This window comes from Perca fluviatilis, chromosome 18 (genome assembly GCF_010015445.1).
Source record: "Perca fluviatilis chromosome 18, GENO_Pfluv_1.0, whole genome shotgun sequence".
NCBI lineage: Eukaryota > Metazoa > Chordata > Actinopteri > Perciformes > Percidae > Perca > Perca fluviatilis.
The window spans coordinates 23,555,260-23,578,377 of NC_053129.1; the positions used below are offsets into that span (position 1 = coordinate 23,555,260).

The 23,118-nt window shown below is 39.2% G+C and overlaps 2 protein-coding genes across 3 annotated transcripts; one reads left to right on the forward strand and one right to left on the reverse strand.

The window, feature by feature from the left end:
• The first annotated feature begins 4,238 nt into the window (after positions 1-4,238).
• On the forward strand, positions 4,239-9,170 carry tcte1 (t-complex-associated-testis-expressed 1). Of its 2 annotated transcripts, XM_039782884.1 has the most exons (5): positions 4,239-4,452; positions 4,947-5,134; positions 5,224-5,795; positions 6,768-7,217; positions 8,554-9,170. In XM_039782884.1, the coding sequence occupies exons 2-5, from the start codon at positions 4,978-4,980 to the stop codon at positions 8,722-8,724; spliced, it is 1,350 nt and encodes a 449-aa protein (XP_039638818.1). In that variant the 5' UTR covers positions 4,239-4,452; positions 4,947-4,977; the 3' UTR covers positions 8,725-9,170. The 2 variants fall into 2 exon arrangements, with proteins under 2 accessions (XP_039638818.1, XP_039638817.1); XM_039782883.1 differs by lacking the exon at positions 4,239-4,452 and having other exon boundaries at positions 4,521-5,134.
• A 2,548-nt stretch (positions 9,171-11,718) lies between these two features.
• tmem151ba (transmembrane protein 151Ba) lies at positions 11,719-20,683 on the reverse strand. The gene is made up of 2 exons (XM_039782076.1): positions 20,050-20,683; positions 11,719-15,188 (listed from the first exon to the last, which is right to left on the reverse strand). Exons 1-2 carry the CDS (start codon positions 20,131-20,133, stop codon positions 13,746-13,748), a joined length of 1,527 nt encoding a protein of 508 aa, XP_039638010.1. The 5' UTR covers positions 20,134-20,683; the 3' UTR covers positions 11,719-13,745.
• Between the last annotated feature and the right edge of the window lie 2,435 nt (positions 20,684-23,118).

The window sequence follows — 23,118 nt, forward strand, 5'->3', positions numbered from 1 at the left end:
TAATGTTAGAAAACAACAAAAAAGACCAATTGTTTAAGAAAGATGAATATTAATGTGATGATTCTATAATTATATATAATAAGAAACATGGCCAAACTCAATGAACCACCAAAGAGGTTTTTCATTGTTATTTCATGTATTTCAGTGATGCCCTGCTTTCTGTTCATCCACATGCCCATCTGGGAGTAGCCTCGCCTGGCACACGCTGCTTTGCTGAAAGGCTCCTGGGCCAAGCATTAATCACTCCCTTTGGCAACACTCCAGAGTTTACCTCATATCTTGCTGGTCCTGACTTGCATAAACAAACAACTGAATGCTTTTTTACTCATAAGATAATGTGAGAATGTTCAGTAAGTTTACTTTGCCAGTAATCAAAGTTGTAAGCTTGTATTTTTTTAAGTAAGGCTATTTTCTTCAGTCAGTGTGCAAGACAAAATTAAGTTTCATGTAAAATACACCAAAGGGTATCACTTTCAAAAAGGGTTGTCATTCATGCCAATAATCTGATGCTATATATTAAGCCTTAAATGTTATCAGCATTGTTGTTATTTGGAAAATAAAGCTCATGAGATCAACAGTAACTTCATCAATATAACACATTTAGGTCTGTATGTCAACAGTCACTACTGTAGTGTGCATCACATTTAAAAATAGGTTTTACATCTTGGAAAGAAACTTCAATTTGCAAAAATCTTTCATCTTTAGGTAACTACACACATGCTGTGTTGCCTAGCAACTAATGCAACAGCTCCTTGGGCTGTGAAAGCAAATGGAAGTGTGATGGCACCGGCCTCAACAGTGACATGAAGCACTGTGTCTTCTTACTGTAGATAGATGAAAGTGTTGGTGCTGCATTTGTCTGTAAATCCTCTGCTTGTGCTGCACCAGAGGACTACAGGCTTTAATTGTGCCATAAATAATCACTGCATGTATTCAATACTCCAATAACCATATGAAATACCTTGCATTTACTAAGATGTATGAGCCAATGTCCTGTCAGGTTATTTAATGGCATTCTATTAAGGAGTATGCTGAATTTCTGGTGTCATACGTGACCATGTAAACATCCTAAGCTTTTTATTTCCAATGTTCTTGAAGAATTATGAAATTTGGTGCTATGAAGAAAATAGTGAGAGTGAGAGTTTAATTGGTTGTGTTTAAGCCTTGACAGTGTTCGTGCTGGCTCACTGTCACAATGGCTTACTGGGAATAGAATGGAGCCATTGTTCATGTTAATAGTAACACCTATGACAAGCCAAAATGTCTGCTGTGAAAAAGGCCTGTTTATTTGAAAGAGTTGCTCTACTTAACTTTACCTGGGTTAAACAGAATTACAGAGGACTGGTTTTCAGAACTATACTATTGGAATTAACTGCAAAATAACTTTAAACTTTAAAATTATAATTATTGATAATTTTAACTTTTGTGAATGTTATAATTAGTGTCTATGTGTGTGATGACAGTTGTGTGACTGTGAATGTTCTTGTTTTGATGTTGTATAGATTTAATCTTATCACTAAGATACCTTGATCTTAATTAGACTTTATGGATATATCAAACTTAAAGTGCTCATATGCTCATTTTCAGATTCATAATTGTATTTAGAGGTTGTACCAGAATAGGTTTACATGGTTTAATTTTCAAAAAACACCATATTTTTGTTGTACTACACATTGCTGCAGCTCCTCTTTTCACCCTGTGTGTTGAGCTCTCTGTTTAGCTACAGAGTGAGGCATCTCACTTCTGTTCCATCTTTGTTGGGAGTCACACATGTGCAGTAGCTAGGTAAGGACTACTAGTTAATCAGAAGCAGAGTTTGAGGGTGTGGCACGCTAGCAGCTAGGCAACTTGTGTTACTAAGTGACGCACGTTCGTCATGGAAGTAAAGGCTGGACTACAATAGAGCTGTTTGGAGCAGTTTGTGAACAGTGTTTTCTGTTGGAGATGGTAAGTCCCTTTGGGATGGACTTTGGGCTTTTTCACTTTGTAAACCTATAACATGCACAAAAAGATATATAACACAATAAAGGAAAGGGGGAAAAGCCAAACAGCATAATATGAGCACTTTAAAACTAAGTAAACTATCATTCCTAGTTGGAAACTTAATCCTCCATTATGTTGAATTATATGCTTGCTTGTATAAAAAAATAATCACATCTTTTTTATGTTTAACTAACCTTCTTAACTGACTATAACACATATAATACATATAATCAGGGCTGTAGCTATTGAAGACATGGAGGTCATGTCCTCAGTATTTCTTCTGAGAATTCTGAGATTATAATATGTAATTATAAAATTTGCACATGGTGGGTATTTTTTAGGCTGATTCCACTACTACTTTTAGGCCAACTAAATAAAGTTGTCACCCAAAACAATTAAAATACAATTTACAGAAAATGTAGCTAAAATGTGAAAAATTAAGACTTTATTCTTTTTTTTGGTGGTGGTCCAAATTTCTGGAAAGGTGACTATTGCAGGGATTTGGACTCATGACCTCAGTATTTATATAATTCTGGCTATTTATATTTATAATTCTGGCTATATTTATATAATACTGTGTATAATCAGTACACAATGACATTCATTCGTCTTCTACAGCAAACCTCCCATTAATTTATCCTTCACATACAAGTATCAGCTACTTTTTATGTAATTTCAGGAAATGACAGCTGGATCATGCAGCCTCATGCCATGACAATGAATTTCAGCGAACCTGTACACTTCTTGTTTGGTTCAGATTTAGGGACACCCACACCCTGATTCACTCCAAACTAACTCTACACAGAGTGCACCAGAACAGCAGCTCACAGAGGGAGTTTGTCTCCTGTGCTGTGGATGGCTGATGTCACGCCAGTCCATTAGCTGGAGTACGAGAGGGAAGCGTGTGTCTGTCAGGCCATATTACATGAGGACGACAGTGATGGCCTGCCTCTGGGCTACAGTAGGAGCCTCTCCGTAGTTCAACCCTCCATCCGACTCTTGCAGCAACCTTATGAAGTCAGTAACAGCCATCTCTCTCTCTCTCTCTCTGCTCTCTCTCTCTCTCTCTGCCCTCCACATGGGAAACACAATCAGTTTTAGCTGCATCATGTAACTGCCTCCATCCATGTGTGGTCATGTAAAAAATGTTACCCAGATAATTACATAATTGATTAAAGTAGCTTGAGCTGAAAAAGGATTGGATGATAGACAGAAAAATTGTTTTCAAGCAAACATGCCACAAATTCACCGGTTCCAGTTTCTCAAATATGCAGATGTTATGTTTTTCTTTGTCATATTACAGTAAACCAAATATCTTTGGATTTTGGACTGTTGGTCAGACAAAACAAGCTATTTAAATACTTCATACTTGGGTTCTGTGAAGTTAAAATGGGAATTAAAATCTAGAATATAATCGGCAGATTAATTGATGATAAAAATGTACGTTAGTTACAGCCCTAACAAAATATTATATAATTAAAGTCTTAACATGATCATCTAAGTGCATCCTCCCACAGCCATACAATGTCCTGTTAGAAATCTTTTGTGGGGAATCTTGCACTAAAGAAACAAACTCATCAATGTTGTGTAGCTAGCTATACAGTATATAGCTTATAGATATTTGCATGCATGCACATCCTACTAACTAGTCTTGACTTGTGTGTTATATACTTTTTGTCTGTCATCTTAAAAGGAAGCAGAATTTACATATATCTCATTATTGCTTAACATTAGATTTAATGGAGGATGAGCAAAAACATATTTACTGTAGGCCTACTTTTCACTTCTTTACTGTGTTATTTAATAACAATCAGGATTCTCTTAAGGTGGTATTTATTGATTTCTACCCCCCTACATTGTAGCTGGGCACCTTCTTTGTGTTGTTGTTTGTAGGAAAGATGGATTCACTCCAGTATGCTCATATCCAAAAGGCCCATGGTCCATATCCGTGGTCCATCTGCCAGCTTAGTAGAATCCAAATGTTCCTCACAGCATGATCAGGCTGTACACTGCAGAAGTTCCAGGACACAGCCAACACTGATGTCACACAGACCTAAAACCATAGACTGTTCCTAAAACACACTCACTCAATTAGCGCTCATTTCAATGTTTTTTAATGAAATAATTAACGGAGTGTGTTGCATTGCATGACGGTCGGATATTCCGCCTTTCTAATAGTAAAATATATACATATATAGAGATACAGTTGATTCCGACAAGGACACTCACTATTTCTCACCGCTGTGTTTTCAAAAGTTCCATTATCTGATGTATTCTTAAAGCAGTGGCAAACACTATAAATGCTAAAAGCGTTAGTTAGTTACAGCATGTTTATCGAAGTTAACCGTTCTTGCCGTAAGGTAACTTGAAGGGCTGCGTGCTCAATATTTCCTTGGTTGAAGAAGTAAAGTAAAGCTAGAGCGTTCTGTTACCTAGGAGACAGTTGAAGCTCAGACCAGCGCACTGCAGGTAACGTTAAAGTTAAACGTTAACGTTGATTCATGGTTACATTGAGTTGTGTATATGTAACGTAACTATCTATCGTTTATCAAACGTTTACAACGTTTTACAAGGTTTTTCAACGATTCCCTAGATATCTGTAAAAGTTAGCGAAGTTAGTCGCAGTTTAGCTAACGTTAGTCTCACATTGCCAGACCTACCTAGCTAGCTAGCTATCTCCACATCGCTTTAGCTAACATAGCTAAGGATCGAGGAGGCTCTGCTAACGTTAATTTACTTTAACTTACTTTAGACACAGTTTTTGCTGGCAGCATAATGTGGCAGCATGTTGACGTTAGCCAATGCCCATATATTTTATAGTTAGAGTCTAGTCACAATTTATTCAGGCGCTAAATGTCATTAAACAAACTATATCAACACCAGAAAATAAGCAAGACTGACTCCATTTACAATTGCTGGGATGTCCAAATTTTAATGTGTAATTTGATGTTTCTTCTTTTAAGACAGAGGATAGTCTACAAAAACCCTGCAACAATGCGTAGGTCCCCATATTCTCCTGGAGCCAACCTCAACCCAGTTGAAGACTTCAGAAAGATGAGGAGGATTATTGCTGAAGATCCAGACTGGTCTCTGAATATAGTTCCTTGTTTATCAAAACTCTGTCTGCAAAGCATCGAGAGAAACTTTGAGGGTATGCTCTTGTTTTCAGTACCATTATTATACACACTTTTACACATTTACTTATAAATGGAGATATATGCAAACTTACCCCCTTTCCAGGAAAGCCAATATTTGAAGAGCTTACTCCCATCCAGAAAGACTTTGTGCAGGAGAACCTGTCTACCTCCCTGCCCCTGCATGTCACAGCCAACTTGATCAGCGATGGTGTCTATTGGAAGAGGTGCTGCGAGCAGCGGTGGGACCTTTGTGACGTCTCTCACTATGGCCACAGCTGGAAACGAATGTTCTTTGAGAGGCACATGGAGACCATTATTGAGCTTTTCATCCCAGAAGTTACAGAGACCAAGACAGTTCTAGTGATGGTACCTCTTTGTAGGAACTACGTCAAGAGGCTGGACATCTCCCAACTCCTGCCACCTATCAAGGAGCCCCAGAATGAGGAGGAGGAGGAATTTGGCTTAGAGTTGGCAAGTGACAATGAGTACGACAGACCATCTTTGGACCACTTTGACTTTAACATCCTCCTTGACAAGCTAACAAAACTGGAAGAGCTCCATTTAGTGTACAGGGTCAAACAATGTGGTATGAACTTCGAATGGAAGATGTTTGAGATGACCACCAGAGATTGTGAGTCCCTTGCCAAGGCCCTTAAGTCCTGTAAGACTTTGAAGGTGAATATTGATTCCTCCTCGTTGGTTTATGTCATGAAGCCTTTTGTAGCTCCTTGCAAAGTATGGAGCCTGATTCTCTGTAGCATGTTTGTTTGTTGTAATTCAGCACTTGCCAGTTACAAAGCATCATTTACAGATATTTTACAGATGTCATAAAATGGGAATATTGTTGTTGGCACTACCCAAGCATTCATGTTCTATTTACATCAAAGAAAAAGACTCCTAAGCCTCTGGCTGCAACCTAAATAAGTCACTATTTGACACAAAAGTTTTGTCACATTCATTTATTACTGCATAAGAACATGGCATATTTCTGCTTTGATTTATGTGCATGATGTAGGAACTGTACAAGAGATTGTTGGTGTTGTTATTATGCCTGCAAATACGTGATTGATGAATGAATGATATATATAGACTAAACGATTAAGTGAAAATATAGTCAACAATATTTTCACTTAATCATTTAGTCTATATATATCATAGACTAAACAGACATCAGAGTGGTATATATCATATATAAAATAAAGAAAAATGCACATTACAATTTTCCAGGTGACCATTCTGACTGCTTGTTGTGCCTGACCAACAGATATTAAATTTACAATGATAAAAACAGAGAAGCAGCAAATCCCAAATTTAAGCAGCTTATCACAAATTCTTTGTGATACATGACTTTTAGGACTACTTAATTATCAAAATTGTTGGCAATTATTTTTTGTCAATCGACTTATTCATTAATCAAATTGTATGGATATTTCTTTGATATACTTTATTTTAAATCATATAAAGCATAGTCCCTCATTGTTCTGTGTTGAAGCCATGTAAATATCATTTAAACATGTTCCTTAAGTAATAGGCAGTTATTTTCAAGTCCTGTGCCCTATGGCATCGTATCTGTGCTCTTAGTGATTCAGTTTTTTGTGCAACTCACCGAAAAATCTTGCTAATCTTCATAATACTGTGTTTCTACAGCTTCTAAAGCTCCATCAAAGCCACATTGAGGATGAAAAGTGCCGGCTACTGGTGAAAGACCTTTTGGACCACCCGTCCCTGAGGGAGCTTGACTTCTCCCACAACCTGATCGGAGACAAAGGAGCCAGAGCCATCGGAAAGCTGCTCAACAGGAGTAAACTGGAGATCCTGAACTTGTGTGACAACGAAATTAGAGGCCTGGGAGCCAAAGCTATAGCTCACGCATTGTCCAAGAACTCCACCCTTTTGTCACTCAACCTGCGTCTCAACCGATTGAGAGATGACGGGGGGCAGGCTATTGGCAAAGCCTTGCTGAACAACAACACCTTGCTTCACCTGCATCTGGGAGGCAATGAGTTAACTGGGCCTACTGCAGTCACACTGTCTAAAGTTCTAGTTCAGAGTAACACCCTGAAGAGCATCAATCTCTCCTGCAACAACCTATGTGTGGTAAGTAAATTACTAATCTTAGATCCTTACTACCAGTGGGGCATTAAATATAAAGTGTTACAGAGGGTGGTGCCAGAGATTAGGCCTTGCTGTCACCTTAATTGCAAGCTTAATTGGGCAGAAATGTCTTTATGTATGTATTTTGTTTAACATCAACTGCACTTCACCAAAGTCAACCTCATGCTCTGGAGATCATGTATGTGTGTGCCAAATGTTATGGCAATGCATCAAAATGATCAGTCTACTAAAGGTTTATTTGTTCAATAGAAAATTTATTGGCAGCAACTTTGACAATCAATCTTTAAAGTCATTTTAAGCAAAAAATACCAAAACTTAACTGATTACATCTCGCAAAATGTGACTATTTGCTGATTTCTCAGTCTTTTATTATGATAAACGTAATGTTTGGGGTGGTTTTGGACTGTTGGTCGGACAAAACAAGCAGTTGAAATACTGCATAATACTAGATTACTTGACAATGAAAAGAGTCCTACACATCCAATAGTTGTCAAGATATAGCATGGATAAAGAAATGCATATTTCTCCTAAAAAGAGGAGACAAAGGCAAAACATTTGAACAAAACAAGTTATGCAAGTTATCCTTTAAAATGTGTTTCTTTTACCATAAGAATGTGCACATCAAGTTGTGTAAAATGTTATCAGGGGAAGCACTTTAAAACACTGGCTTTTTACCCCAAAGTATGCTAGTGCCTGTATAGACATAGTACACTGAAGGTAACAGAATAGCTTGAAAGTATACGGCTTTTCAATTATTCATAGACGTGTGGAAAACATGCAATAATGGAAAGCTTAGTAAGTTAGTGTTGTTTCCCCATGAGAGGTAGGTCAGATTTTCCCCTTCTCATGCTCTCTCCTCTTGAAGATTTCACCATACAGTATACGTGACTGGAAATACACTGCGGAGGATCAAAAATCACCCACATTGCCAAAAAGCAAAATGCAGTACCATCACTATCTATGACCTTGGTCTACTGTTCACAAAAATAGAAATGCCTGTTTCAGACATAACAATAAAACACAGATGACACTCACAATAAGCAGTTTAGAAAGTGTGGGCTATTTCAGACAGCAAACGTTGCCCCTGGGTGATTTTTCAAGGTTATCAAGACTGTCTTTAGACCTTTTCAGAACAGCATCCTGTGATGTGTTCAACATGGAAATGCATCAGTGCCAAAAGTGTTTGTCTCTCTGTCTCTCTACCTCTGTGTGTGTGTGTGTGTGTGTGTGTGTGTGTGTGTGTGTGTGTGTGTGTGTGTGTGTGTGTGTGTGTGTGTGTTGTGTGTGTGTGTGTGTGTGTGTGTGTGTGTGTGTGCAGGATGGAGGCAGAGCTCTGGAGGAGGCGATGTCTCACAACACCAGCGTAACAGAATGTGATATCCGTCTGACGGAGGTTGACAAGCAGAGCGTTTCCTTCATCAACCAGGTGGTTTGGGCCAACCAGAGTTTAGAACAAAAGAGACATGCTCAAGAGAGTAAAACCAAGTAAACGTCAACAGCTTCTTTTTGAAATACAAACCCACCTTCATTATTAATTGATTCCTGCTTTCCCGTATTCATTTAGCCACAGAGCATGACCACTATATGCCAACTCTGCATCTCAAACTGAAGTAGCTGATTTTAAACAAAATTTCATTGCACCAAAAAGCACAAAATATATAGTCCTATTGATAATATGGTAGCTAATTGGCAAAATGTAAATGATGTGATTTCACACCAGTATGTCTCTAGTATCTCTTCCCTTGTTGCAGCCTGTACTATAACTATAACTTTAAAAAAAACATGTAAAAACTACAAGCAAAAAAACTGTGATTAAATGTGTCAACAGCATATGTTAAGACATAGACCATATATCCAGTTTACAATACACGAAGCATCACATGCTTAACTTTTCTGGGATGTGGCAACAATTGTCATAAAGTAATTTTTGACACATTTCTGTGAGCATTTCAGTTTATTGAGGAGCCTTTTTTTCCATTTTGATACACAGATTTGGTATTCAGTCCATATGTAACATCAAGGCAACGTTGTGGTGGTGTTGGAATACAAACAGACTTGTGTTATTGTTTTTTTAAACCTATATCTACTGACTAATAATATAGTAGTAACACATTTGCTAGGCAGCAACAAAACATCTTTACTGTAATTAATCTTTCAAAATTACTAATTGTTTCCTAGAATCATATGAAGAGAGGCAAAGCTATTCTATAAGTAGATGGTGGACTGGCACATAGTCTACATATAATAGAATACTGATATTCTTTAGATCAGTAATCACTATCAACAATCACCCAGCCATTTTTCGTTTTGACAACATTTTCAGCTAAATAAAGGTGTATCAAATATGATTGAATAATGTAAAAATTGGTTTAAAGGGAAACAAACATTGAAAATTGGCTGTGTTGCATGAACATTTTTACAGTGGATTGTATTGCCATTTGTAACTTAACAAACTTACCATTTAACGTCTGCACATCAAAAAAGTCCCTACTTCAGTCACCTTTAAGTGTGCGCGACACATTTGGCAAAGCACAACATCCACATCGACAGTCATTCTAACCTCTTGTCTCTATTTCATGTACAGTACAAATCCTTTCTGCCTTTACAGTCTTGAAAATCCACAGTCATTTAAATATAAAAAGACGAACCCCTAGAGCATTCTTGAGTGAAAGAGTACATATCATAACAACAACTACTTAATACACATGGCAAAAACTTTTATGCTAACAGTCGTCTATGGAGAAAAAATGTCTAGTTATGAACCTTCCAGTCAGATTTATAACCGTGTGTTTTTTTGTCACTGTTGTTATGTAAACATTGCACTGGTAAACACATTTGTCTACACATGACTATGTATGGATCACAGTGAAGCCATCTGACAGGCTTGTTGGCTAATCATTAATGAGAGAATGTGATAACTTCAGTATAAAACAGTGACTAAAATCCAAAATCATATATAGATTTTACATGTTTAATCCCTTGTGGAGTTGCATGCTCTTCCTTGTGGTTTCCTTATGGTTCTACACTTCACCCCACAGTACATGGTTCATAATTCCCTGCCTTCTGACCAATGCATGCTAGGATTTAATACAGCCCTTCATGAGAAATGAAATTAATGAATTTCAATCCCTGCGTCTTGTTTGTTTTTTCCGCTAAAATGCTGTTTATGTTTAGGTTGCGTAGTACACCACCAATTACCATTAAAAGGATAGTTTGACATTTTTGGGAAATATGCTAATTTGGTTTCTTGCTGAAAGTTAGATGAGAAAATCACTACTTTCATGTTGATTTTACCCTCTGTAAAATAACAACTTGTCGTTTCAGTTTTTGTACAGAATAAACAAACCAGATAAAATATGTTAAATAGTGAGCTTTAGAGGTGCTGAGAGGTGGATTTTATTCAGACACAGCCAGGCTAGCTGTTTTCCAGTCTTTGTGCTAAACTAAGCTAACCTGCTGCTGGTGGGAGCTTCATATTTCAGACATCAGAGTGATATTGATTTTGTCATTTAACTTTCTGCAAGGACGCAAATAAGTGTATTTCCTGAAATGTCTATATATAAACAATTTCTTGAACATTATATGAGCGCTCTAAATACATAAGTATTATGAACACCAGGACCTGGAGTAGGTTGCCCCAGCTGTTCAAACTTGCCCCGTGTTATAAGTGTTTACTGAGTGAGATTACTGAAATTTACACTAATCACTAAATTAAAATGGGTTGCACCACACAAACTAGTTCTTAAGTAGAAAGATTAGTTGTTAATACATATTTTGACCAACTATCTGCCAGGTGCAACTGTAACTGCACTAAACTAATTTGTTAATTCATGATCTATTTATATTGAAGAGTAACAGAGGTAATATGGAATATGGTCAGCAAACAACACTTGATTGAAATGCTGTTCAATGATGTATTAATAATATGTAGTTATGTTTTGTAAAAGATAAGCCAATATACCTCAATTTACAAAATGTTATGTCAATAACTAAATACAAAATAACAGTTAAGTTGTGTAACATATGGAAGTTACCAATGTTAACCAATTTGCACAATACAAAGGTCTTTACTTGCTAAGACTTCTCTCAAGTTCTAATGGTTCAGCCCGATTTAGTACATCACTAGTTTAAAACTATCCAGCTAGTACTAAGAACTTAGAAAGGACATAGAAATGGATTTATGAATAGCTGGTGCAACCAAAATCCTGGAGAGGAGCAGAAATCTAACATGATTCTTTGTTGTATCTGACCTGCTTCTGCACCTTTGTTATCTGGAATGGGAACATTAGTAATGTTATGTCACTTTTGTTCAACATCATGAGTTTGCAAACCCCTCATTTAAAAATGATTTGGTTATTATGCAGCTAATTTTGAGAGTTTTATTAGTTTTTAATTAAAAGGTATATTTTTTTTTTTAAAAAAATTTTTTTTTTAAAAATGATCTGGTTTTGGTATGTTGTTGTAGATATTTGATTTTTTTTTCCTTTATACTATCCTGAGTTCTAGGGCCTTGCATAGATGACCTGTGAGTTGTGATACCATTTTAAAACAATTTACATAATGCTTTCATGCTAAACTGTCTGTTGAATTAAATGTAAGGTTTGATAGAATCGGTTTATATCATGCTTCGCTTCCTTTGACTGTTGTCAGTCTAGTATTGCTATAAAGATAGTCTGCAACTCCAACCTTAACGTGGAATGTAATGAGTGTGGCTAACTGGTCACAATTTTACAGGCTCATTATTGTGAAGACAAGTTGTAACAGGAAGTCACAGAAAGTGTCCGACCACAGGCAAGATTCTGACATTTAATATTCATGGACATTTTCATGTTCTTAATGGTGGAGAATGATCTGCCCATGCCAGTTTATCTTTCACTGCAGCAATCTACTGCACATGTGGGGAACGCATCCTCTTAACGGAGAGTATAAACAGACCAACTAGGCACCCATGGGGTCCGCAGCTACCTGTGTACGAATCCGGTCTGGAGTATAATCGAGCCTTAAAACACTGCGCACACTCATTTGAGAGTACTTTTTCTTCTTTTTTTTTCTTTAAAGTAATCCTGTCATATTATTAAATCTGACACTATCAGTAGTGAATCCAGGCCTCTGCCTATTTCTAGCGTCTTTGATGGCCGGCTCTCTGGCTGTCTCTCTGATATGCATCAGCAGCAGTATACGAGGGCTGTTTTATATTATGAGGAAAATCATCTGAAAATATTTAGGGCCCGCTTCTTAAAACCTTGGGTATTTTAAACAATATTCATTTATCCTATGCATTGTAGACAATGTGCTATTAGGAGTGTAAATTCAACTTGTTTTAATGGGAAGATGTTGAGATGAGATGATGATTGAGTTATGATAGCTTATGTTCGTTAGTAACAGTTGATCGCTAGGCACTTAAATAAGGAGGTAGGCTGAATAAAAATATTGCCAAAAATGAAATCAAATGCATCTTTGAGATTTTAAACTAACTGAGTTGACACTGCTCTATTAATAGTATGGTGAGGGTTATTACCATGTAATTGGCCATTATAGAAAATGTGCAGTTTATAATAACAGAAGAAGTGTTGATTCAGTTTGAAGTTTTCGGGTCCTTCAGCCCTCCTGTGCTAAATTATTCATCGACTGTGCTGCTATATTTAGCAAGCTAGGAAGTATAATGTCATCGCAGCCAAGCCGATTTCAGCTAACTTGATAGTTCAGCCACTGCATCAGACATTTATTTTTATACTATGGAAATGTATTCCATTTGAAATGGATTTCCATGAGCATTGACTTTGAATGAACAGATTTTTAATCAGCCAGTATCAAAACGTTTCACATGCAGATGTTTAGATTTTAGATTCAGGCCTAGGTTAACTTTACTTTGTAACAGCCATTAGACATGTATTTTGTTTCAGCAAAAATATTTAGTCTGCAATTTGCAAAATGCATTTCCCTCATAATTCATCCAATTGACTCACATTAAATCATCACTCACATGATGTGTGAGTTTGTGATTTCCCCAATATTTCTTCATTTCTCATTCATGTGACCATTAATTGTCATATCCCTTTCATTTCTCAGGCTATCGCTGAGTCAAACCCCATTTTAGGCTTCAAATACTAGAAAGTGTTACTCATGTCCTTGTCTGTGACTAAGATCTACAAATATGGCATTTACAGTGGGATGTGACTCCCTTGGTATTCCTTGGTTATTTGACTTGTGTCCTTATGGACGCTGTAGGACAGTACATGACACTTTGGCAATTTGTCATTTAAAGCCACATTGTATTTTAAACAACAGTCTAAACAATAGCATCACATCTGTCTTTCCCTGACTTATTGACTGTACTGTAAGGACTTTTCCAGATATACTTTTTCCTGTTTGTTTGAAGCTGCAGGTGACTTGTAACCTCTGTTGTAAAAGGGAGAAGCAGAAGTCATTGTTAGCTCAGCCCTGGTGTGAAGAGGTTTCTCACTCTGTTCCTGTATCATTATATGTCTTGCTCAGTCTGGCAGCCGTGGGTCATAGAGAAGTCTCCACACAGGAGCCGTTTCTGTGCAGGGAGCGGTGGTCGTGGTTGAGGCAGCCTTCATTGCGATGTACAATGAGCACTGGGAGGTACAGAGCGTCCTGGTAGGCTGGAGGGTTCTCCTCACTGGCCTGCGGGCCTGACAGACAGCTCGTGCTCTCTGTGGGGCAGGACCGCTCATTCAGGCTCCCGCTGCTTCTCCACATGCAGCTCCGCCTGGAGCCGTACAACCGGCCCAGCGAAAAGCGGCTGGCGCTGAAAGGGATGCGGGGGCTCCCTGTGTTGCAGATGCTTAGGGCGCTGCGAGAGAAGATGGAGGAGCTGCTGATGGCACGGTGGCAGCGTTCACAGTTCTGCCTGTAGCTACCATAGCTTCCACATACGGAGTAGTTGTTACAGCTCCCTGAGAGCTGTGACAGGTCCATGAGAACTGCCTCTGAGTAGCTGGGCACCAGCTGCTGGTTAGAGCGGATGTGCCACTCCAGCTCCGTGCTGTCAATTGTGTTGACTCGTGGGATGTGTCTGCATTGTGGCCGCTCCTCAGATGGTGTTACTGGCACATAGTCAAAGCCAAACAGCTTCTCTACGTGGTAGTGTACACAGGCCGTGCGGTACTCTGTCAGCACCCGCAGAGGCCAGGAGAGGGTGAATGCAGCTGCCACCCAGAAAGTGGAGTTGGCTGCGTACCAGGGAAGGTGATTAGGGTCAGAAAAGGCAATCATATACTCCTTAAAGTCTACATTCTTCAGGTGCATCCCCTCACGGGCCTCCATGTAGTCATCCAGGCCCTCATTCTCTGTGAAGAACCTGGCCCGCTGGGTCAGGTAGGAGTTCTCTGACTCCACATTGGCAAAGCTAAAGCACTTAGTGAACCTCAGCCTTGTGATGGGGAAGTCCTCCAGGCCCAGCAGTTGCTTCGCAATGTCCTTAACCCCACAGTTCCCATAGTCAAACTCCGCTTCAGCCACGTGGGTGTTGACTCGCTCGTGGTAGACCTGCGTGGTGGTGTAGGCATCTCCGTTACGGTAGCGTGTCACCTGCCGTGTCCTCCTGATGTAATGGTAGCTAATGGCCTTCCACCAGATGCAGGGCGTAGCCTGCTGCATTCGCTGGATGCGCTCTGCCACACTGTCCACATCCACCTTGTACTGCAGCTCATTCCTGGTGTAGCAGTGCCAACACTCCACCAGGTAGACCACATAGAGCATGACCAGGAAGGCCAAAGGGATGTAGATGTAGCCGTTGGAGCAGGGACTGTCATGGTACATCATAGACCTTCCCTTGTAGGCGCTGTCGAAGGAGAGGCGTGTGACCTTGGTCACCTGGCACCAGGCCATCACCCCGACGCAGCCGTACATCAGCAGGGATAGCAGCAGACATTTCCAGTGAGTTTCCTGACACAAGGATTTTGTCAGGGACTGTTTATGGGGCCGCTGCTACAAAGAAGATGAGAAAACAGCAATAAGTCACTGGAAATATAACTGTAAAAAAAAAGCAATTAGGAACAGGATTTGTATTACCTGTAATTACACACTTAAATATAAAATAAAAGATGAACATAACCTAAATATATGTTCAGTAGGAAGTTAGAACTAGTTAAAAAGGCTCATGCGTATAAAATATTTAAGAAAATATTCTGCATTCGGCATAGTTTATGCATGAGCCGTGAGGCAATTTCTCATGCCTTGGTCTTCGCTTGTTATAATCAAAAGACTCACCCACTCTTATAATTTTAAGAAAAATTATTGATTATTGCAAAAGTAAAATGTTAAGTAGTATGCCTTGATGTCAGTAAGGAGCCCTGTGAGCTTCTGTTAGACTGGTGTGTGGGTGTGCACATGGCCATGGTGCGTGTGTTTATATAAATATGATATTAAAGAATAGAAAAGAAGTAAAAGAGAAGAAATATTCTTAGGGGTAGATTCCACATTTAATGTCAAGCCAGCCAAAAAAAAGCAGTCGTTTGACTCTGACAGCATAAAGCTGGTGCCATCCTTTATCACCACGGGGCACAGCAAACCCCAGTGTCTGCATCAAGAGCTAGTCACGCCTTTTGGGAATGCTGCCACATAAACCTGGCAGATATTCAAAAGCCCCAGGAAGGATGAATGAAACAAAATTAATTCAAAGAATTTGCCTAAAAGATACTGCACTAGGGCAGAGCCGACTGTGTATAGACATAAAACACTTGTACTGTAGCAGCACTGATTCAGTTAAAAGACAACGGTTATCCTTGCCATCTCTTACAAAGGTCAGCTCCTGCATACTTGCGACCACAACAACCAGCATCACTGCATTGATGTTTTGACTTCAATATGTCAGCTCTGTGCTCTTCGAGTGACAGACGAGCATAAATAATAGATGTTTTTTCTCCATAATCATCTTCCCCACCTTGGCCACATGGTCCCCAAGTCCCTTGTTAACCCAAGGCTACACCTCACGGGGTAAAAGGGATTAACATTGAAATTCCCCATTGAGATTAACCTACTGCAGAAGGAGTATTTACTCAGTAGCATACTGTACATGCTCGACAGCTATAATCAATACAACATGACATACCTTGTGGCTCATATTACACTTTACAGCCTCTGTTTAAGCAGCAGGAATGATGATGAACAGTTGTAAAAGGAAAAATTTTTTTGGAAACCAGTTATGCCTGTATATGACAGTATTTGATAAAAAATGTGTCGTTAAATGAAAGCAAATATAATCTTGAAACAGCAATCATATATCAAAATTTGCAGATATGTAAATTAAAGTGTAGCTCAAAAAATTCAATTTCACACCAGTTTCACCCTTGACTTAAAGAATTACACCAGAGATGAGTACAGGCTTCAGGAAGTTTTAGATGGACTGTATTCACTCTCTCTCTTCCTCCCTCCACCTTTTTTTATTTTAATTTATTTTATTTTTTTACCTTTATTTAACCAGGAAAAGATTCTTTGAGATTAAAAATCTCTTTTTCAAGAGTGTCCTGGCCAAGACAGGCAGCAGCACAACCACACATACACATACAAACACAAAATACACAAAAACAAAACATTGCCAAATGAGTTGATACAAAGCTAATTAAGACTATCAGCTTCTCTGTATTTCTCAGCATGGCTGTGTTTAGAAATTGTTAGAAATTAGAAACTTGAGTGAAGATAATTACCTTTTCTGCAGAGTCCATCATGTTTTTTTTTTAATCCTCCGTGTCCTCCTTGGCTACTAGCAACTGCACGGAGGAGGGGTGGGTGAGCGTGCACGATTTCGGAAGGCTTGTGTCATGTGGATTAGAGCTTAGATCGGGCCCAAAACCCGTACCCGAGCCCATGCACGTTGTGTCCGAGCCTGGCACGGCCCGACACATTAACTGTAATTATGAGCCTGAGCCCGATTTAAACCCGACATTTTTTTTAATACATGGGCCGTTATAACTGACGTTCTCAACTACAATTCTGAGCAGAAATCTGTTTAGAAGGGGTATGCTTGGAGAAGTAACAAACGAGGACATTAAGGCTGATCATCTTTTCTACCATGGCGAGCCTGCTTCATGTGTCTGTTCATCGTCCCTGTTTTTTTGCTGTCATAGGCGAGCAGCGTGCTACACTTAATGCACTCGACAAAGCCAACACATATGTTGTCATTGCCCATGACTTGTTTAAAATGGTTCCATACCTCCGACTTTCCTCCAAACTTGCTCAAAGGTAGGCTAATTCTCCTGTTTTTATTTTTTTCTTTACATCTTCAAGCTCCATGTTGCCCTTAAGCTACAACATACAGCCCAGCAGGCCCAGTGTGATGCGTGCGAGTGCAGGAGACGCTGCGCATGATTATGGCATAGCTTTCTCCCCACCCAATTAGGCTAATAAAGTAATGTTTAAAAAAACACAAATGCTTGATCAAGGGCCCGGCCCGGCCCTAGGATAGTGGCAGGAAATGTCGGCTTGGGTGGAGAATATAACCTCTAATGCGGATGCAACAACAGTGGTGTCATTACTTAGAATTCCTCATGGGGGCGACAGAAACTACGCACTATAGCTTTATTGAGGCAGAAAAATAAATATTTAAGAAGTTGCAATGGAAATTGTTTCCAAAATAAGTGTAATAAGTTTAACTTTGTGGTTTACAGTAATGTCTGTTGGCTTTGACTAATGCAATTTACATTATATGGATGCTTTAACATTACATTTCTAAAATAAAAGAGGCTTAGGATAGAATGAAAGTTGTTGTTTCTACTGGAGGGATATCCATAAAATAACCTGTTATGAAATGGTATCAATAATATTTTAAAACAAATGTTTCAGTAACAACCTTCAAGACTGGAGAAGCTTCACAACTCATGAGACCACTGTGGTGCCTTTAACTAAGTGTCTCTCACAATCATGGACACTTTCTCTTGACATAATAAGAGTTATATAAAAATCCTCTTGTGTAATGGATGTGTAACTTATCTAACATGTGTGTCTGAAGGGGGAGTAAAGGATCCCTAATGAATTGAATCCCTATTTCCCCATGCAGGAAATATTTAGTTGTGAGTCTGTCTGTTTTGATGGTGTCAATACAATCTAGGGATGTTGACAGCAACAGATTATGGTTGATTATTGGGCTCTTGTCGTTTCATGTCTGTCCTCACAGACAGTTTAGCTCAATAGATTTCTTTGTCTTCAAAGTAACAAACCTACATCAATAGTGTTGCAATAAGCAGCCAAGAGCATCTTTTGTTGCTATAACAACAGCTCGACCAACAACAGTATCCAAGAGTGCTATGTGGAGCAGTGCTAGATGAAACCAAGGGGGTAAGTGAGCATCCGGAAAGCGTACCTATGGGGAGATTCATTCAAGCTAACAAGCCATCACCTCCCGTTAGCATTCCATTGACTGCCATAAATTTTGGCGCCACTTTGATACAGTTCCATTGAAGTCATATAATCTTGCATTTAAAGAGTAACGATTGTGTCATAACCACACGACTTTCTGTCGCACAGTAGATAAATTACCGTATAGTCAGGAGAAGCTCGCAGGCAATCGGGGGGTGGGGGGGCGTGGAAGCATACAGTCAAGAGAGAAGCCCATAGAGAGTCATGAAAGCATCGGAACCAAATATTTCAGCAACGTTTTGATGGATTGGAAATACTTCGGTATGTGGCAAGTGAATTCATATGAAGTAACATTTATCCACGAACAGATTTGTCTTGGCACAGCTACCAGAAGACTTACAACTTTCAGACAGGTTGCTCACGTTACATCTACGTCGTCAAGCTCAGTTTGAGGCTGCGCAGCATGCTCAGCCATCACCGGAAAAGTGACTTCACTGGTCTCCATCGAAGTCTATGGCGTAGCTGTGTCCATTTCTTTCACTGTCTATGGGTAAAACAAAGTGGTCGAGTGATCTAGAGAATAAACAGAGAGTGGGAGCGGCACTTCTACTAATGTTACTGACGTTAGATACAGTAAAACAAAGTGAGTTCCACCAACCATCATTCCCTGAACAGGGAGCACCCGGTCACATCATATAACTCGCTGTGCTCCGACACTAGCACAAGTCTATCTATCGGCACCTTCTCCATTTTTTGTTGTTGTTGTGGAAACGATAGGTCTCGCTGCTCCGCTTGTCATTGGTCAATTGTCAAAAAAGCGCTTGATGTAGGGTGTTTTGTTTCCAGAAAAGTAGAACTTTTTTCAACTTCAAAAAGACGCTCTGAGCTGCAGAGTGGTTGTGGTAGTGGTTGTGTTTTAAAAAAGCGCTCAGGACTTTTTTTTTAAGCACGGTTTACTCCATAGGATTATAATGTAAAACAGACGTTGGCAGCTTGAAAAAAGAGCCAAGCGTGAACATGGCCTTAGGAGTTCTCTTTTCAGAAAATAACTGTGTGGAAACATTTGAAGAAAACCGCCATTCTTGTATTCTCTCATTGTAACAGTGACAGTGAATGATAGGCTATTAGACTTTCAGTTTCCTCAAGACCCGTTTTGACCCTTGCTTGGACACACAAGAGGTCCCCGAACCCCATTTTGGAAACTTGTCTGGAGGAGAATGGGAGTACATCCATGCACGTTCACACTTTCGGGTGCGCGCTTGGACGCACAGGTTCATAAATTACTGCATATTAGGCCATCAATACAACTGTAGGCCTATTAATACAACTAATTCCCAAGTGTTGCGTGCACTGGCCCTAAACCCTAATCTCCAAAAACTGATGATTATAGTGAGATTATTGGGATTCCACTGTGATATATGCCACACTAATTAAAGCCCCCCCATTCATTTGGGTAAAGAAATTGGCCTTCACATTGTAAACAATGTGTCCTCACCTCCTCTCGGGGGCTGTCCGACTCCTCTTCGGGGACGGTGGTGGTGCTGCTTTCACTGCCCGTTGCAGCCGATGCTGGGGACATGATGACAACGGTACGTTAATCGGGTCATGGATCTCCTGATGGGATGGGGGGTTTCCAAATCAGGGTGAAACATAAAAACACCGAAAACCCCTCTGTGCACCATCCAAAAGAAACCCGTCCGGCCGGAGCCCAACCAGATACATTCAAAACATGCATCATCCCAGCATCTTTCAGGTGGGCAGACGTCGCTGGGTATCGCCTACGGGAATCCGGTTATTGTGCCTCGGAAGCCGCGCAAAAATAGGCTGAGACTCCTCTCGCGATGCAACGACTAGGTGCTAAGGACTGCTGCAAGGGATGCAATGTAAGAAAAAGAAAAAAGAAAAAGCAGCACTCAGCTCCTCTCCCTGTAGGCAGTGCCCATGGCAGCCAGTGAAGCTGTGAAGCAGGACAAAGAGGACAGGCAGCTGCACGTGTGAGCAGCCACCCCAACACCACAATATAAATAACACACACACATCCCTGTTGGAGTAATCACAACACAGAGGCGGTGCTGCAGAGAGGAGCCCACCCCCTGCGTCCAATTAGCTGCATGACCTTCTCAGTATGGACCAATTATGATAATAATATCCATTTAAAAAAAATATTACTGTAACAAATAATAAAATGGTTGGTTACTGCAGAATTATACAGCTAAATAGGCTTAGCTTTGCATTTTATATCATTATATATTAAAACATAATATTCAACCACCACAGTAAACTCACAATTGAACATCACATACACACTATAGCCCACAGGGAAACACAACCTAATGCATTAGTACATTAGGCCTGCAACCATTTAGTGATGCTCATTAAGATAAATTATTGATACATAATTATAAGCACATCATAGTTTACAGTGAGATAGTAAAACGTTGGAGCCTGACGTCCCTTTCAAGGCACTGTTTGGTTGATATAGATGCAAACTGTAGAGTCAGACCCAAACTGTGGTCCAAATACTGAAGATTTGTCAAAGTACAAGTGGCTCATAGTGATATACTGTATTTTGTCATCTGTAGATAATATTTCATCTCTGTCATTCTTTGTAGAGCATTTTGTTCTGCTGTTTAATCACATAAACACTGATTAATCTTACTATATTCAGTACTGACATTTTATCCTCTTTAAGATTAACAGGTAAACAGTCTACTGACATATCTTTAAGATTAGAGAATTTGCCTTTTTATGTAAATAGAAGAAAAAACAAGATGAAGATTAAAAGAATATTTTACATTCCTGCCATTTCTGTTTCTGTTTTGTAGACCACTATTTACACAAGAACCCTTTACCTTACAATTCTGGCACATGAGTCCCTGTTTATAGCCCACAGTATGGACATTGGACTGGACTGCTGGCATAAAATGGAATAAATAAACACAACAGTAGATGACTTGAAAACAGATGGCGGCTCTTGGCAGCAGCAAAGGTTTCTCTCTGACAGTATTGTTTTATAGACTATATTTATGTTGAATCTGGCCCCCAGCAGTATGTAAGTGAGCCCTCTAATGGCCAAACCACAAGAAGCGTTTTCATGTCGGAAAAGGAAACAAGAAATGATAACTGGGTTATTCCTGAACTTTTGGGAGGTCAAAAATTGCAATTTTATACTCAGCTCACATGTATTATATTTTCATTTTCCTTGTTCTGCCCAAGACAGGAAATATGGGACAAATAGGAGCATTTTGTCCCGTCTTGACTGAGATAAATGAAGTTATTGTTTGAATGTATCAGTGGAAAGATACTGGAGCTCCCGCACGAGTTTGTAAAACAACAATGCATATTGTAAAGGCTGTAGGCTACTGTATGTCAAAGTGCAGATAGACATTGCAGTTGCTCCTAGACCAGGCTCATACCACACATTGCAGCACTAATGACCATTCAGTGTCAAATTAAATTGGACAAGCTTTATGTTAACCTGCTTATTCAGGTTTTGCAGCTTCTCAAAAAAGCCTAAAATCCCTTTGTATAATAAAGTGTTTGGGGTTTCATGCTGCAACCAGTGACAAGCCTGCTACAGTAAAGATTAGGACTTCCGGTTATGACTTTAAAAAATAAAACTTGTGTGTTGTTGAAGAATACAGTTTACTGAAGGGAAGGAAGCTTAAGGGAGAAACTATTTGGTGTGTTATTTTGGTGAGCAAATTAATAAGACATACTTGGACTTAAATAATTAGACTTAAGTCACAAAAAAGCACACTTGAACATGGCTGCTGTGTCAGACTGGAGACTTGACAGCAACAACAAGTCTCAAGTTATAATACTTACCTTGCATGGCCCGGCCGTACAGGTTGATCATTTAACTATTAAGCATTAAAAACAACTTTGTCTAAGCTATGTAAAAAAAAAAAAAACTCAAAAGGAAACTCTCACGTTCCACGTTAAGTTTAATGGCACAGACTGATTTTAGAAGTATGCATTGCGTTACCTCATAACAACCTCATAATAACTGACAAATGTTAATAGGCTTGATGTTCACTGTGATGGATTACACAACTCAAGCAGGGCTGAAGCCAGATGCTGAGGTCATGAGTTCATGATTTTTTTTATTTTTCACATTTTATTTACTCAGTTGACTGTTCAATTGTATGTTTTGTAATTATATAGTATATGTTTATATTTGTTGGCATTGTGTATATTTTATATTTGCACTCTTTCCTGTTTTATACAGCAACTGCTGCACAAAAATTTCCCTCAGGATAAATAAAGTTCTATCTTAAGGAAATGATTAAAAATCAATGGCTGCCAAAAATGTATTGCAAAATGATTAGTTGTGATTTAAGTATACTGTTTTACCTATTTGTTAAGCGACCTTGGGTACCATGAAAGGCGCTATATAAGTCCAAAAAAGAAAACACGATCTATTAAGTTACTAGCTCTTTTTGTTTTTTTAATAGTTTTATTTTGAAAATTGCAGCTCTTCCGCTGTTATTGTTGGACCTTGACGCTTTTCCAGTTCAAATGTGTGTGTGTGTGTGTGTGTATGTGTGTAGCGTGTAGCTAT

Excerpts from the sequence above, each read along its gene's own strand:
- tcte1 (XM_039782883.1), top strand. The coding sequence starts at position 4,837 with ATGTCATTAAACAAACTATATCAACACCAGAAAATAAGCAAGACTGAC. Across the intron at positions 5,135-5,223 it reads CATCGAGAGAAACTTTGAGG|GAAAGCCAATATTTGAAGAG; the intron begins GTATGCTCTTGT and ends CCCCCTTTCCAG. Across the intron at positions 5,796-6,767 it reads AGTCCTGTAAGACTTTGAAG|CTTCTAAAGCTCCATCAAAG; the intron begins GTGAATATTGAT and ends GTGTTTCTACAG.
- tmem151ba (XM_039782076.1), bottom strand. The coding sequence starts at position 20,133 with ATGTCCCCAGCATCGGCTGCAACGGGCAGTGAAAGCAGCACCACCACC. Across the intron at positions 15,189-20,049 it reads CGGACAGCCCCCGAGAGGAG|CAGCGGCCCCATAAACAGTC; the intron begins GTGAGGACACAT and ends TCTTCTTTGTAG.